At 46.1% G+C, this 15,798-nt stretch overlaps 1 protein-coding gene across 1 annotated transcript in view; it reads left to right on the forward strand.

Annotated features, from left to right (window-relative positions):
* Window positions 1-2,629: 2,629 nt before the first annotated feature.
* Window positions 2,630-15,798, forward strand: part of coro7 (coronin 7) — a 144,640-nt gene continuing 131,471 nt past the window's right edge. Inside the window, exons 1-3 of the mRNA XM_078240480.1 lie at window positions 2,630-2,781; window positions 12,525-12,621; window positions 13,436-13,516. Of these exons, the coding sequence (XP_078096606.1) occupies window positions 2,722-2,781; window positions 12,525-12,621; window positions 13,436-13,516 (238 nt within the window). The 5' untranslated portion in view covers window positions 2,630-2,721. The remainder of the gene's footprint in view (window positions 2,782-12,524; window positions 12,622-13,435; window positions 13,517-15,798) is intronic.

Genomic DNA, 15,798 nt, shown 5'->3' on the forward strand with positions numbered 1-15,798 from the left:
TCTTCGGAATAGCTGTGTCAATTGTTGTTTTGCTTCCTGCACCTACTGGTGCATGAGGCATACTTCTTTCTGATTCCATAGTGAGTTGTTCCTGGAACAGGTTCCTAAGCATGTCTCCAGAGGCTTATAGCTTGAAGGGCACCACCCCATACCAAGCATGGCTGACCATGAGTCTTACCCCACTCTTACCGCCTGCCATTGATGTGTTGGAAGGATTTTGCAGGTTGATACTCAACCTGTTGGCTGTGTTATGAATGCATCTTCCTGAGCCATCAAGTCCTGGGATAGGATTCAAAGTGGTATAGGATTCGAACCCAGAGCTTTTAGCTCAGAGGTAGGGATGCTGTGCCACGTATCTATCTCTGTTGCATAAACAGAATGAGGATTATATGAGATTTTGGGAAATACTGCAATGTATTATATTGAAATCTATATGTAAGTTAGTACATTTGGATATATATCACAGTAAACCTACACCTTTTATTCCCACTGCTGAGGCCTGTTTGTTGACTTATGTAGTTTTATGAATAGTTCATTCAGGTTTTTGCCACCCCTCCAAATTTTGCTTCACTAAGCAACTGTCTTGTATGCCTAATGCGCCAGCCCTGGCAGGATCGATAAATAGAGACTTCATCTTTGGAGAATCTTTTGTGCCTTTCTGGATGGAATAATGAAGCAATAGTTGCTGCCCCAACATCTGCACAAAGTTCTTTGTAAATCGCAAAACACAACAGAGTCTGTGGCCACAGTAGGTCATTTCCAGGAGAGGTTTAATTCTGAATACAGTTTTGCTGATCAACATTGTGCCTGCTGCAATGCAGGCTCACTGAAAGGAATGTTTCAATTGTAAGTGAGAACAGCTTGATGGCAGATTTTATGGCTTTTAATTTTGGCCAAAGGCATCTGCAAGAGGCAACCAGCAGCTGGGTCATTGCAGTGACCTTTCCACGCTTACCTCAGAGTCAAAAGATTCGAACCCCACCCCTGAAACTTAAGCTCATAATGCAACCTGGCACTGAGTGAGTGCTGTACTATCAGAGGTACCTAACTGTTCAGAATTGAATTAAGTCTGACCACACAGTTAGACATTTTACTATATTAAAGGCATACAAATGGAAATAATAGTCCCAGGCCCCACTCATTTAGTCACAGGCTCCACCCATTTATAGGTTCCTCCAAATCATTCCCGGTCCTGTCCATTCTTTCAAAGACTGTTCCATTTCTTCCCCAAAAAAGTGTAGAAGCTGGAGTGTTGAATTTATTCAAGCTGAGTTAGTTAGATTTTTGACAGACAAGGGAATTGAGGGTGGGGCAGACAAGAAAGTGGAGTTGAAACTATAATCAGATCGGCCATGATCACACTGACTGGTAGAGCTGGCTCGAAGGGCTGAATGGCCTAACCCAGCTCCTAAGTCCCAGGTTCCTCTGACGGGTGGCATGGTGGTTAGCATTGCTACCTCACAGTGCCAGGGACCCAGGTTCAATTCCGGCTTCGGATGATTGTGTGGAGTTTGCACATTCTCTCCGTGTCTGCGTGAGTTTCCTCTGGGTGCTCCAGTTTCCTCCTACACTCCAAAGATGTGGATTGGCCATGCTAAATTGTCCCTTAGTGTCAGGAGGACTAGCAGGGATAGGGTGTGGGTGGGATTGTTGTCGGGACAGGCGTAGCCCAGTCCATCACGCAAACCAGCCTCCCATCCATTGACGTTGCCTCGGAAAAGCAGCCAGCATAATTAAGGGACCCACGCACCCCAGACATACTCTTTTCCACCTTCTTCCTTCGGAAAAACAGTAGAAATGTCGGAGGTCATGTACCAACCAACTCAAGAACAGCTTTTTGATTTGATTTATTATTGTCATGGGTGAGTATACAGTGAAAAGTATTGTTTCTTGTGCACTATACAGACAAAGCATGCCGTTCATAGAGAAGGAAAGGAAAGAGTGCAGAATGTAGCGTTACAGTCATAGGGTATAGAGAAAGATCAACTTAATGCAAGCTAAGTCCATTCAAAAGTCTGATGGCAGCAGGGAAGAAGCTGTTCTTGAGTCGGTTCCTCCCTGCTGCCATCAGACTTTTGAATGGGCCTACTTTATATTAAGTTGATTTTTCTTTGCACCCTAGTTATGACTGTAACACTACATTCTGCACTCTCTCCTTTCCTTCTCCCCTATGTACTCTATGTATGGTATGCTTTGTCTGATGTGGAGATGCCGGCATTGGACTGGGGTAAACACAGTAAGAAGTCTCACAACACCAGGTTAAAGTCCAACAGGTTTATTTGGTAGCGCAAGCCACTAGCTTTCGGAGCGCTGCTCCTTCATCAGAACTCCCACTTACCTGATGAAGGGGCAACGCTCTGAAAGCTAGTGGCTTTTGCTACCAAATAAACCTGTTGGACTTTAACCTGGTGTTGTGAGACTTCTTACTGTGCTTTGTCTGTACAGCACGCAAGAAATAACAGTTTTCACTGCATATTAATACATGTGACAATAATAAATCAGAATTGATGGGCCGAATGGATGCAATGATTCCAGCACTCAGCAGGGGCGGGGCTTCCACTGCAGTGCCGACAAGTCCACTTCGTTAGGGGGGGTGAAAGGCGTTGCCAGGATATTCCCCCCTCCCGCGGTAATGGTGCAGTCCGGAGGCTGTTCCAGTCGATCCCGGCGGCCTCGGCAGGTGGAGTAATCGCTGGTCGAGCGGTTGTCAGAGCGGGAGCAATGAACCGCTTCCGAGGCTCCAAGTACAGGAATATCGCACCGCGGCTGCCGCGCCGGGTGGTGAGTACCGGGGAGGGCGGCGGCGGCAGCAGCAGGCCTGGCGGGGGGGCAGCTGGATAGAGGGAGGGGGCGGGAGAGGCTGCTCCGGCACCGGGGTACAATCCGGAGCTCGCCCTCAGACCCGGGGCTCGGGCCCCGCCGCTGTCCCCGGGGCTGTGGGTACGGACTCTCCCGGGGCTCCCTCCCCCACCCCCGGGCCCTGCTACCCCCCCCCGCCGGAGGCCCAGCTGCTGCGGAAGCCACCGCTTCCTGTGAGGAAGTTGCAGTGAGGGCGGTGGGTTTCGATGCACCTCTTCCTCCCGGGGCTCCTGCTCTCGGTTGGAGTGAACTCCTCACACTTGAATATCTGCAGCGCCTTTATTTAACCCCCAGGACCTCCCCACAGCGCTTGAAAGCCAACGCACTTCTGAGATGTAGTCACCTGTTACAATGTGAGAAAGGAGACTTGTCAATTCGTGCAGGGCAAGATCAAACAACAATGTGACAACCGCCAGATCATCCCGCTTTTGCCATGTTAATTAAGGGATAAACATTTGCTGGGGCATCAGGGAGAAAGCGTTGGGTTGCCTGCATCCACCTGAGACGTCAGCCAAGGCTCCAGCCAAAAGACTGAATCTTTGACAGCGCAGCACTCCATCAGTGCTGCCCCTCTGGCATGTGGGATTAATATTGGGTTATAGTAGTAGGCAGCCTGTGTAACTCAAAGGGCTTCATGCAGTCCTTTGTTCGCTGGTTGAAATCTGCCTACACGACTCACCTGATGAAGGAGCAGTGCTCCGAAAACTCATGATTCCAAATAAACCTGTGCTTGGCCCCCATAGTGCACGCGATCTCAAGGCGGCGCATGCGTGCGGTGGGATCCCGCCCGAGCGTTCCCCTGCTCGGACGGAATTCCACATTGGCCCAAAGCCTCAACCCCCCTCCTCGGGTCAGGTGCCCCACAGCATGAGCCGCCTCGCGGAAATGTCCTCCGTGCCTTTTTCTACCGCGCGGAGGCGTTTCCTGTACGGGCTGCTGCTGCACACCTTCCACTACCACGTCCTCGCCTGTCGCCCGGATACACTTTGGCGGGCCTTGTTGCCGTCGGGCGGCGGAGGTCCGCAGTGGAGGTCCCTCTACGGAGGGATCTCCCTCAATTACATCGGGGACTTGGGGTGGAGGGTGATGCATGCAGCAGTGCTGCACAATCGTAGGATTCACTGGTTCATGGGCTCCGAAGATTGCCCCTTCTGTGGCCTTGTGGAGTCCGTGGACCATGTCTATGTTTTGTGTCTCAGGTTGCACTCCCTTTTTGTTTTCCTCAAAAACCTTTTATTGATGATCTGTTTGCACTTCAGTCCCACGCTCCTGATCTACGGACGCCTGGTGCGGAGAGGGGAGGGTCGGGAACCTGCTCCTGGGCCTGGCGAAACGCATCATTTACAGGTCCAGGCAGCGGGCGATCGAGGGGGTCGTCCATCCCGACTGTCTGCCCCTCTACCGCGGCTACATTTGCAGCCAGGTGTCCCTGGAGAGGGAGCATGCAGTGTCCATGGGCACGGTTGACGCCTTCCGTGCCCGTTGGGCACCGCAGGGGTTGGGGTGCGTTATTGACCCTAATAATCACATTATGATTCGATGTTTTTAAGTTTCCTTTGTACTTTGATTTTTGTTTGGGCTGTTCCCCCTCCTTTTGGGGAGCTGCCCCTTTTACTTTGTCCTGACTTAATTTGTGTTTCTTTATTTGGTTTGACCTTAAAAGAGGCCAAATAAACCTGTTGGACTTTAACCTGGTGTTGTGAGACTTCTTAATCTGTCATGTAGGCAGGTGGAGCAGTCATCCTTTACTAGCAGTGCCCTGTTAACAGCTATGAGGTGGTGCTTGATGAGGGTATTAGGACACCGAGTGATCCTTGGTCTATTTGTTAAAATTCCCAAATGATCTGGGTTATAAATGGATACTGATAGAGCCAGGCTTCATTTGCTAGGATCATTTAAGACTGATCTAGATAGCCACATGAACAGACTGGGAATAGAGGGATACAAACGGATGGTCTAGTTAGGAACACATGATCGGTGCAGGCTTGGAGGGCCAAAGGGCCTCCTGTGCTGTATTGTTCTTTGTTCATTGTATATATAGCGATACCAGGGGATTCCACAAAACAATACTGTGACTGCTATAGATGTAACAATCCTGCAACCTCAGCACTGCCCTGGAAGGGGCAGGAATGTTGCCTCTGATGCTGTAGCCTAACAGAACTTTATTTCCTTCAAGGAGATAAAGTTCTGTTAGATTACAGGATCTGAGGTAAAAATAGGCAGTATCTTTTCAATTCTCCCTGTCATAACATTCAAGGAGTCAGAAAGTGCGCCTGGGAGAAATAAACTGAATATTATTGTTTATATAAAAGTTGCAGTACTTGAAAGTAATTTGTTAGTGCTTTGAGACATGAGATGATGACATTATATAAAGTAAAGGTGGAGTGCAAAGGCTCCAAAGAGAAGAGCTATTGCTGAGTGCGCAGTTTTTGTGATGTGATCCGTTAACTGGTGACCCAACATTGATTTCGACATTTTATTGGAACTGGTCCAGTTAAATGTTTCCAAGTAGGAGGGTGAGGGTTGGCCTCTTGTGTTATTCAGGACTTTGCATTTACATTTGTAAAGCGTTACCTTTTTTTATTTGTCACTATTGTATGAATAGATATTGGTTTCTGGTTCTGTTCTTTTGCACTAATTGTGTGACTTGTTGATAAAATAACCCCGAGTCATTATCTGTGCCTCGCTATATTGCTTTATCCCCTCAACTCCCTCCAGCCACAAGCACAAAGGATTTGTTGCAGTCACAGGGTGGGACCAAATCTTGCGGATGATCTAGGAATTACATTCTTTATTCAAATGGAGGTGGGGAGAGTTTGCAGGTACTTGTAAGAACAAGTTAGATTGCATAACCAGCAGGCAATGTTTGAATCTAATTGTTCTGAGTACCTTTTGGAGGTATTTGGATGAACACTTGAAATATCATAACATTCAAGGATATTGGACAAGTGCAGGAAATTGGGATTGGTGTGAGTTTAGTGGTAGTTATTGTCGATGGGCCAAAGGGCCTTTTCTGCACTGTACAACCCTGATTCTATGAAATGGTGGCAGAGGGCCTAGGTCAAAATTTACTGAGAATATGGTACAAGTTTTAAATACCTTGACAGGAGGAGGCAGCTGGCTTTCCTGCGTACAGAATGAGTCAGTCAGATGGTGAAATTTGGGGAAGAAGACCCACATCAGGTGCTGCTATGCCAAGCAGAAGGAAAGGACTTGGGTTAGTCACCAAGCAGGGTGCTGGTGGGATGGATTCTTGGTTTGGCGAAACCAGGCTTATGGAGAGTTAAAGACCAAGGAGTTGCCAGAGAGTACCTTGCCAGTTTCAGTGTGGTTGACTCTCAAAAGCCCTTTGAAATGGCCGAAAATGCCACTCAGTTGTACCAAGCTATGACAGAAAATCCAAAAAGGAATGATATTGTGGACCACCCAATATCAACCTAGGATGAGAAATGACAACAGCACACCCAGTGCTGTTGACTTCGCAAAGTCCTCGTTCCAACATCTGGGGACTTGTGTCAAAATTGGGAAAGCTGCTCCATAGACTAGTCAAACAGCAGCCTGACATCTCACAGAATCAAAGCTCACAGACAATGTCCCAGATAACCATCTCCATCCCTGGGTATGTCCAGACCCAACAGTGGTGGTGGCACATAGCAACATAGACTTAAGAGCAGGTGAAGGCCATTTTGCCCTCCAGACTCTCTGCCATTCAATACGATCATGCCTGATCTGATTATGGCCTCAACTGCACTTGCTGACTTACCTCTCTAATAACCCTTGATTCCCTCATATATCAAAATCAGTCCACTTCTGCCTTGAGTAAATTCAATGGTCAAACCTCCACTGCTTTCTGGGGAATGCCAATGACTCTCAGAGATAAAGAATCTCCCCTTCTCCATCCTAAACATTAGATCTCTTATTCTTAAACCATCCTCTTTTTTAAAAAAAAAAAGTATACGGTCAGGAGGGAGTTGTCCTGGGAGCTTTCAGCATTGACTCTGGACCTCTTGAAGTTTCACGGCATCATATCAAATGTGGGCAGGAAGCCTCCAGCTGATTGCTACCTACCCCACCTCCCTTCAGCTGATGAGTTAGTACTCCATGGAGAACGCCAATTGGAAGAAGCACAGGGCAGAAAGGGCACAGAATGTGGGGGCTTCAATGTCCGTCGCCAAGATTAGCTTGGCAGTTCGAAAAGAACAAAGAACAATACAGCACAGGAACAGGCCCTTCGGCCCCCCAAGCCTGCGCCGCTCATGTGCCAACTAGACCATTCGTTTGTATCCCTCTATTCCCAGTCTGTTCATGTGGCTATCTAGATAAGTCTTAAACGATCCTAGTGTGTCCACCTCAATCACCTTGGTTGGCAGTGCATTCCAGTCCCCCACCACCCTCTGTGTAAAATACGTTCCCTTGACATCTGTGTTGAACCTTGCCCCCCGCACCTTGAACCCGTGACCCCTTGTGTTCGTCACCTCCGACCTGGGAAAAAGCTTTCCATTGTTCACCCTATCTATGCCCTTCATAATTTTATACACCTCTATTAGGTCGCCCCTCATCCTCCGTCTTTCCAGGGAGAACAACCCCAGTTTACCCAATCTCTCCTCATAGCTAAGACCCTCCATACCAGGCAACATCCTGGTAAACCTTTTCTGTACTGTCTCCAAAGCCTCCACGTCCTTCTGGTAGTGTGGCGACCAGAACTGGACGCAGTATTCCAAATGTGGCCTAACCAACGTTCTATACAACTGCAACATCATATGCCAACTTTTATATTCTATGCCCCGTCCAATAAAGGCAAGCATGCCATATGCCTTCTTCACCACCCTCTCCACCTGTGGACTTGTACACCTAGGTCCTTCTGTGTGTCTATACTCCTGATGGTTCTGCCATTTATTGTATAGCTCCCCCTTAAATTAGATCTACCGAAATGCATCACTTCGCATTTATCTGGATTAAATTCCATCTGCCCTTTCTCCGCCCAATGTTGCAGCCTATCTATATCCTGCTGTATTCTCTGACAATGTTCATCACGATCCGCAACTCCAGCAATCTTTGTGTCATCCGCAAGCTTACTGATCACACCAGTTACATCTTCCTCCAAATAATTTATATATATCACAAATAGCAGAGGTCACCAGTACAGAGCCCTGCGGAACACCACTAGTCACAGACCTCCAACCGGAAAAAGACCCCTCCACTGTTACCCTCTGTCTTCTATGGCTAAGCCAGTTCTCCACCCATCTAGCTAGCTCACCTTTTATCCCGTGAGATTTAACCTTTTGCACCAGCCTGCCATGAGGGACCTTGGCAAATGCTTTACTAAAATCCATGTAGACGACATCCACGGTCCTTCCCTCGTCTATCGTTTTTGTCATCTCCTCAAAAAACTCAACCAAATTTGTGAGGCATGACCTCCCTCGCACAAAACCATGCTGTCTATCGCTAATGAGACTATTCAGTTCTAAATGCACATATATCCTATCTCTAAGAATCTTCTCCAACAATTTCCCTACCACGGACGTCAAGCTCACTGGCCTATAATTACCCGGGTTATCCTTGCTACCCTTCTTAAATAACGGGACCACATTTGCTATCCTCCAATCCTCTGGGACCTCACCTGTGTCCAGTGAGGAGACAAAGATTTCTGTTAGAGGCCCAGCAATTTCATCTCTCGCCTCCTTGAGGAGTCTAGGATAGATGCCATCTGGCCCTGGGGATTTGTCTGTCTTAATGTTTCCTAAAAAACCTAACACTTCCTCCCTTGTAATTGAGATTTTTTCTAACGGGTCAACACATCTCTCTGAGACACTAAAAGTCAACATGCCCCTCTCCTTTGTGAATACTGATGCAAAGTATTCGTTTAGGATCTCCTACTTCCTTTGGTTCTAAGCATAATTCCCCTCCTTTGACCCTGAGAGATCCGATTCTTTCCCTAACAACCCTCTTGTTCCTAACGTATGTATAAAATGCCTTCGGATTCTCCTTAACCCTTTCTGCCAAGGACATTTCGTGACCCCTTTTTGCCCTTCTAAGTCCCTGTTTGAGTTCTTTTCTACTTTCTCTGTATTCCTCCAGTGCTCCATCTGTTTTTAGCTGCCTGGACCTCATGTATGCCTCTTTTTTCTTTTTGATTAGTCCCACAGTTTCACTGGTTATCCACGGCTCCCGAATCCTACCTTTCCTATCCTTCCTCTTTACAGGCACTTGCCTGTCCTGCAGTCCTATCAACTGCTCCTTAAAAGACTCCCACATGCCAGATGTGGATTTACCCTCGAACAGCCTCTCCCAATCAACAGCCACCAAATCCTGCCTAATCCGGCTGTAGTTAGCCTTCCCCCAATTCAGTACCTTACCCATAGGACAACACTCATCTTTTTCCATTACTATCCGAAAGTTTACAGAATTGTGGTCACTATTTGCCACATGTTCCCCTACTGAAACCTTGATGACCTGACCGGGCTCATTCCCCAGTACTAGGTCCAGTAAAGCCCCCTCTCTAGTTGGACTGTCAACATATTGTTCCAAAGAACCTTCCTGTATGTATTTTATAAATTCTTTCCCATCCAGGCCCCCAGCCCTAAGCGATTTCCAGTCTATACCAGGGAAATTAAAGTCTCCCACTGCAACTACTACTGACTAAACTGGCTGAGTCCTGAAGGATGTAGCTGCTGGACTGAGTCTGTTGCAGGTGATGAAGGAACCAACAAGAAGAAAAAACATTCTGGACCTTGTCTTCATCAGATCATCTTTGCAGTATTTGTAGGAGAGACCACCACACAGTCTTTGTGGAGACAATATGAAGACAATATCTTCATATTGACAATACCTGTCATCATGTTGCGTGGCACTACCAGTGTGCTAAATGGGATAGATTTCGAACCGATCTAGCAACTAAAAACTGGACATACATGAGGCACTCTGGGCCCTCAGCAGCAGCAGCAGCAGAATTGTGTACAACCACAATCTGTGACCTTATGGTCAGCGTATCCCTCACTGTACTGTTATCATCAAGCCGGGGATCATCCCTTGTTCGGTGAAGAGTGCAAGAGAGTTTGCCAGGAATAGTATCATGTATATCTGAAAACGAGGTATCGACCTCATGGTGAAGTGACAACACGGAAGAACTACTTGAATGCTGCTTCTGCTGTTTGGTAGGCAATAGACAAAGCTAGGTGATTCCACAAATAACTGATCAGACCAAAGCTCTGCAGTGCTGCTGCATCCGTTTGTAAATGGACATTATAAATGAATTAAACAACTCACTGGAGGAGGAGGCTCCACAAATATCCCCATCCTCAATGATGGGGGAGCCCAACAAATTAGTGCAAAAGACGAGGCTGAAGCATTTGCATCAAGGAACCCTAGTAAAACTGGATTCAATGGGAATCAGAGAAAGCTCACCACTGGTTAGACTCATACCTTGCACGAATATGGCTGTGGTTGTTGCAGGTCAATAATCTCAGTCTCGGGACATCACGCAGGAGTCCCTCAGCATGGTGTCCTAGGCTAACCATCTTCAGTTGCTTCATTCCACCATCATAAGGTTGATGACAGGATGTCTGCTGATGATGGCAATGTTCAGCACCATTCGCATGTCTCGGGTATTAAAGCAGTCAAGGTCCAAATGTAGCTAGACCCGGGCAACGTTTAGGCTTTGGCTGATGTGTGGTGGAGTGCCAGGCAATGATGATCCCCCCTTGACGTTCAAATAAATGCATTTTGTTGCTCCTGGAATGTCCTCCTGCACTCTTCATTGAAGCATGGCTGATCTTCTGGCTTTGTGGTAATGGTAGAGTGGAGGATATGCTGGACCATGAGGTTACAGATTGTGGTTGAGTGCAATTCTGCTGCTGCTCATGGCCTTCAGTACCTCATGGATGCCCAGACTTCAGTTGCTTGGTCTGTTCAAAGTCTATTCCATTTTGCATGGTGGTAGTGCTACACATGATAAAGGGTTTTCTCATTGTGAAGATGGAACTTCGTCTCCACAAGGATTGTGCAGTGTCGCTCTTACGAACACTGTCATGGACAGATGCATCTGTGGCAGGCAGATTGGTGAGGATGAGGTCAAGTATGTTTTTCTCTCATTGGTTCCCTCACCACCTGCCGCAGTCCCAATCTAGCAGCCATGTCATTTAAGATCTAGCCAGCTCAGTCTGTGGTGGTACTGCCAAGCCAGTCTTGGATATGGACATTGAAGTCCCCCACCCAGAGTACATTCTGCACCCTTGTCATCTTCCGTGCTTCTTTCAAGTGGTGTTCAACGTGGAAGAGTTTTCATTCATCAGCTGAGGAGGGATGGTACGTAGTAATCAACAGTAGGTTTCTTGCCCATGTTTAACCTGGAACCATGAGACTTAATGGGGTCCAGAGTCAATGTTGAGGACTTTCAGGGCAACTCCCTCCCTACTGTGTACCACTGTGCCACTATTATACATTTCAACTGCTCATTTCAACAAGGAGATTTGTTGGTGCATAAGTGAGAAATGGGTACCAGCCACATTTTTAGCAAAAACCGGTCCAATTTCTTGCACAGTTCAAAATGAAGATGAATCAGTTTGGTGATACCATGCTGACTGACCAGTTGTCATTTCAAAATGATTTCTCAGAATCATCTCTAGAAGTAGAACTTCTTTAATCCGTAGTGTTATAAATACTGCTACAGAACTCTTAGTTGAATCTGAGTTGCCTGATGATTGTGTCTTTGCTACTATTCAACATGAGACTGATGCAGAATTTCTTCCAAGAAAAATGTCTACTGAGGTTCCAAATCAAGGACAGCCAAATTCCAGAATGTCATTTACAACCACAGAGGAATAGACGTCCTCCTAATTGACTTTCTTATTGACTGTGTATAATGATTAATGTGCATAGTACTGTACCTAGAGTGTTATTGATCCTATGTACAACATCGTAGAATTTGTTGTCGTGACCAAAGATGTAAAGGGGGAGGGGTGCTATAAATTTAAGCAGTTGCATGATTGCTTTAAGAGCAAGTCATATGATTTGATGGTGATGTCATTGGGGTGGTTCAGAGGCTCCTGCTTTTAATTTCAGTTTGTACTCTATACAGGCAACAGCTCTTTCATTAAACCTTTCTGTTTCCTTTAGAATCTACATGTACAAACCTTTTCTTTTTGTGTAAAACCCATAAGCCTTTACATAGTTAGGACATGACAAAAAGAAAAATGGTGACAAGTTGAGTTCTGTTTCATCGAGAACATCCTAAGTAGAAAAAAAGACATTGTGGGTCCTCACACTTCGAACATTAGGAAGCTGGGGAATAGGAAAAAAGTCTAATAGTGGATTTCTTCTGGAGGTAAGGTATCAAGTCAGTTTGGGAGTATTAAGTGCAGTGTGCAGAGATGTTTAGCTGATGGGGCAAGTGATGTTTTCTGTTGCCTGGTGTCCATGCTATCCCATTCAAGGGAACAAACAAGCAAATAAAAAGCTGAGGGGAGATAAACTGATGCATGGATTACATGGGGAGAGAGATATGGGGCGAGAGAGGGGAATGGGGGAGATGACGCAGTGGGAGAGAGGATTTGTAAAACTGAGTGCAGAGCTCTAGGGTTGGGAAATATTGCTATTTCTGAGAAGGATTATTAGGAGTAAGAAGATTTCACGCACACATCTGTGAATTTCTCTCTCTGCTTCCACAGGACTGGATCCATGACATTCGAGCAGGCTCCGCTGTCTCCTATGGGAATCATATCAAATCAAGCTGTGCCTTCATCGCCTTCAATACAAACAGCGCAGGTAAGAGCAACAAATGGGCTGCAGTGACGACAGTGTGTGAAACTGTCCCGGGTAGGGAAAAGGCATCCTCTGCCGATACATTTAGCCACTTGGAGCATGAGGTCCCAGGGTGGGTCCTCCGCCTGGACTGAGTTAGCTTCTCTCAGCAAGGACTGAAATTGGCTCAGTGCATTATCACACATTCCCTACTAATAATCTGCAGTCTTAAAATTGGAGCCAGGCTGTGCAATCAAAATGCTCTCTTTCAGAGTGGAAATCTGGAACTTGCTCTCGTAAAGACTGGTTGCTCGGGAGGGGTAATTGGAGTTGAGCTACAGATCAAGCTTGGGCTAACTGCATGGTGGAACAGGCCTCAAGGGGCTGAATAGCCACCTTCTGTTCCAGTGTGAGCTTTAGTTTCATGGAATATTATGACAACCCACTATGTTAACATTCCCATGTGAAGGATGGCACCTTGGGGTGAGGCACCTGATTACAGTGGGTACCTGTGGAACTGTCACTCCAGTAAGAGTAAACGGCTGCTCTGCCCAGAGTGACAAAAGAGAACAATTAGTAGAAAAGGCAGTGATTAATTCTCCCCTCGAAACAGAAGGCAGAGCGAGGATAGGTTTGGGGGTCAGAGATTAATTGACGCTGCAGAAATATTAATGTAAATAGGAAACTAGATTAATTTGTTAGAATAATCCGAGTTTATCTGTTAATCTTTTATTACTAGTTCAATAACTCTTCTCAAGTCCATGTGATGACATGCTGAGAGTCAGCACTGTCCTTTTGAACAGACTGTATTCTAAAGTAACTCTGCTATTTAATGCAGGCGGAGGGAGTCTGGGAATTCTGCCACTGGAAACAGGAAACCAGGATAAGCAGCAGGTGTCAGAGCTTCATTGTCACGCAGGTAAGTGTAGAGAGTTGGCTCAGGTTCCTGCTATAGGATCCTGTACTGTCAGCATAGTTGTTCAATTGGATGCAGCAAGGGAGCAGGGACATGCTGTGGGGAATAACCGCATGTGCTTAGTGGAAGCTGCCCCTCTGCTGCCTGTGTATGTTTGTCACGCTTTTTATCAATGGAGCATTTGAATTTTCAGTCATTTTCACACCAGTTCTAGTCAGCTGGAGATCAGCCTGAAAGCGAAATATTTAGAGTCATAGAGGTTTACAGCATGGAAACAGGCCCTTCGGCCCAACTTGTCCATGCTGCCCTTTTTTTAAAAAAACCCCTAAGCTAATCCCAATTGCCTGCATTTGGCCCATATCCCTCTATACCCATCGTACCCATGTAACTATCTAAATGCTTTTTAAAAGATAAAATTGTACCCGCCTCTACTACTACCTCTGGCAGCTTGTTCCAGATACTCACCACCTTCTGTGTGAAAAAATTGCCCCTCTGGACACTTTTGTATCCCTCCCCCTCACCTTAGACCTATGCCCTCTAGTTTTAGCCTCCCCTACCTTTGGGAAAAGATATTCACTATCTAGCTGATCTATGCCCCTCATTATTTTATAGACCTCTATAAAATCACCCCCTCAGCCTCCTACGCTCCAGAGAAAAAAGTCCCAGTCTATTCAGCCTCTCCTTATAACTCAATCCATCAAGTCCTGGTAACATCCTAGTAAATCTTTTCTGCACTCTTTCTAGTTTAATAATATCCTTTCTATAATAGGGTGACCAGAATTGCACACAGTATTCCAAGTGTGGCCTTACCAATGTCTTGTACAACTTCAACAAGATGTCCCAACTCCTGTATTCAATGTTCTGACCGATGAAACCAAGCATGCCGAATGCCGTCTTCACTACTCTGTCCACCTGTGACTCCACTTTCAAGGAGCTATGAACATGTACCCCTAGATCTCTTTGTTCTGTAACTCTCCCCAGCGCCCTACCATTAACTGAGTGAACCAGGGCAGGACTTAATCTACCAAAATGCATCACCTCGCATTTGTCTAAATTAAACTCCATCTGCCATTCGTCAGCCCACTGGCCCAATTGATCAAGGTCCCGTTGCAATTGGAGATAACTTTCTTCACTGTCCACTATGCCACCAATCTTGGTGTCATCTGCAAACTTACTAACCATGCCCCCTATATTCTCATCCAAATGATTAATATAAATGACAAATAACAGTGGGCCCAGCACTGATCCCTGAGGCACACTGCTGGTCACAGGCCTCCAGTTTGAAAAACAGCTCTCTACAATCACCCTCTTGTATCCATTTAGATACCTCCCCCTGGATCCCGTGAGATTTAACTTTATGCAACAACCTACCATGCGGTACCTTGTCAAAGGCCTTGCTAAAGTCCATGTAGACAACATCAACTGCACTGCCCTCATCTACCTTCTTGGTTACCCCTTCAAAAAGCTCAATCAAATTTGTGAGACATGATTTTCCACTCAGAAAGCCATGCTGACTGTCCCTAATCAGTACTTGTGTCTCTAAATGCCTGCAGATCCTGTCTCTCAAAATACCTTCTCACAATTTACCCACCACAGATGTGAGGCTCACTGGCCTGTACTTCCCAGGCTTTTCCCTGCAGCCCTTTTTAAACAAAGGCACAACATTTGCCACTCTCCAATCTTCAGGCACCTCACCTGTGACTATCGATGATTCAAATATCTCGGCTAGGGGACCCGCAATTTTAGATTGCTGAATCTGGCTGTGCAATGCACAAGGAACATGTATTTTGCGGAGTAAACACACTGAGCTGCATGTTTCTTTTGTTTTCCTCCTCTGCCATTCAGCAGTATTGGTGGTAATTGGTTCTTCTTTGTATCCTGCATTGAATGGTGTCGGTAATTGCAGGGTGGATCGATAAAACGGAACTGTTAACCATTCCATACTGATCAATCTCTATCAATTAACTATGAGTGACCTAGACATGGAATGAAGAAAGCTGGTGCTGGTGGGGTATGGACTATCTGCACTGACTGATGTTGATCAGATGTAATCCATAGATCAGAAGATTGCATGTGTCACTGCAGTATTTAAGAAAAATGAGAGAGGGCAACCAGGATATTATAGTCCAGCTGGCCTAATATCTGTTGGGAAAATATTAAGAATTTATAATTAAGGATGGTGACTGAACACCCAGAAAACATTCAGCTGATCAGAGGCAACTAACATGGGTTTGTCATGGGTAGATCGTGCCTGACAAATCTGATTGAATATTTTGATATAGTGA

The sequence above is a fragment of the Mustelus asterias genome, chromosome 23, assembly GCF_964213995.1.
Source record: "Mustelus asterias chromosome 23, sMusAst1.hap1.1, whole genome shotgun sequence".
In the NCBI taxonomy this organism is placed as follows: Eukaryota; Metazoa; Chordata; class Chondrichthyes; order Carcharhiniformes; family Triakidae; genus Mustelus; species Mustelus asterias.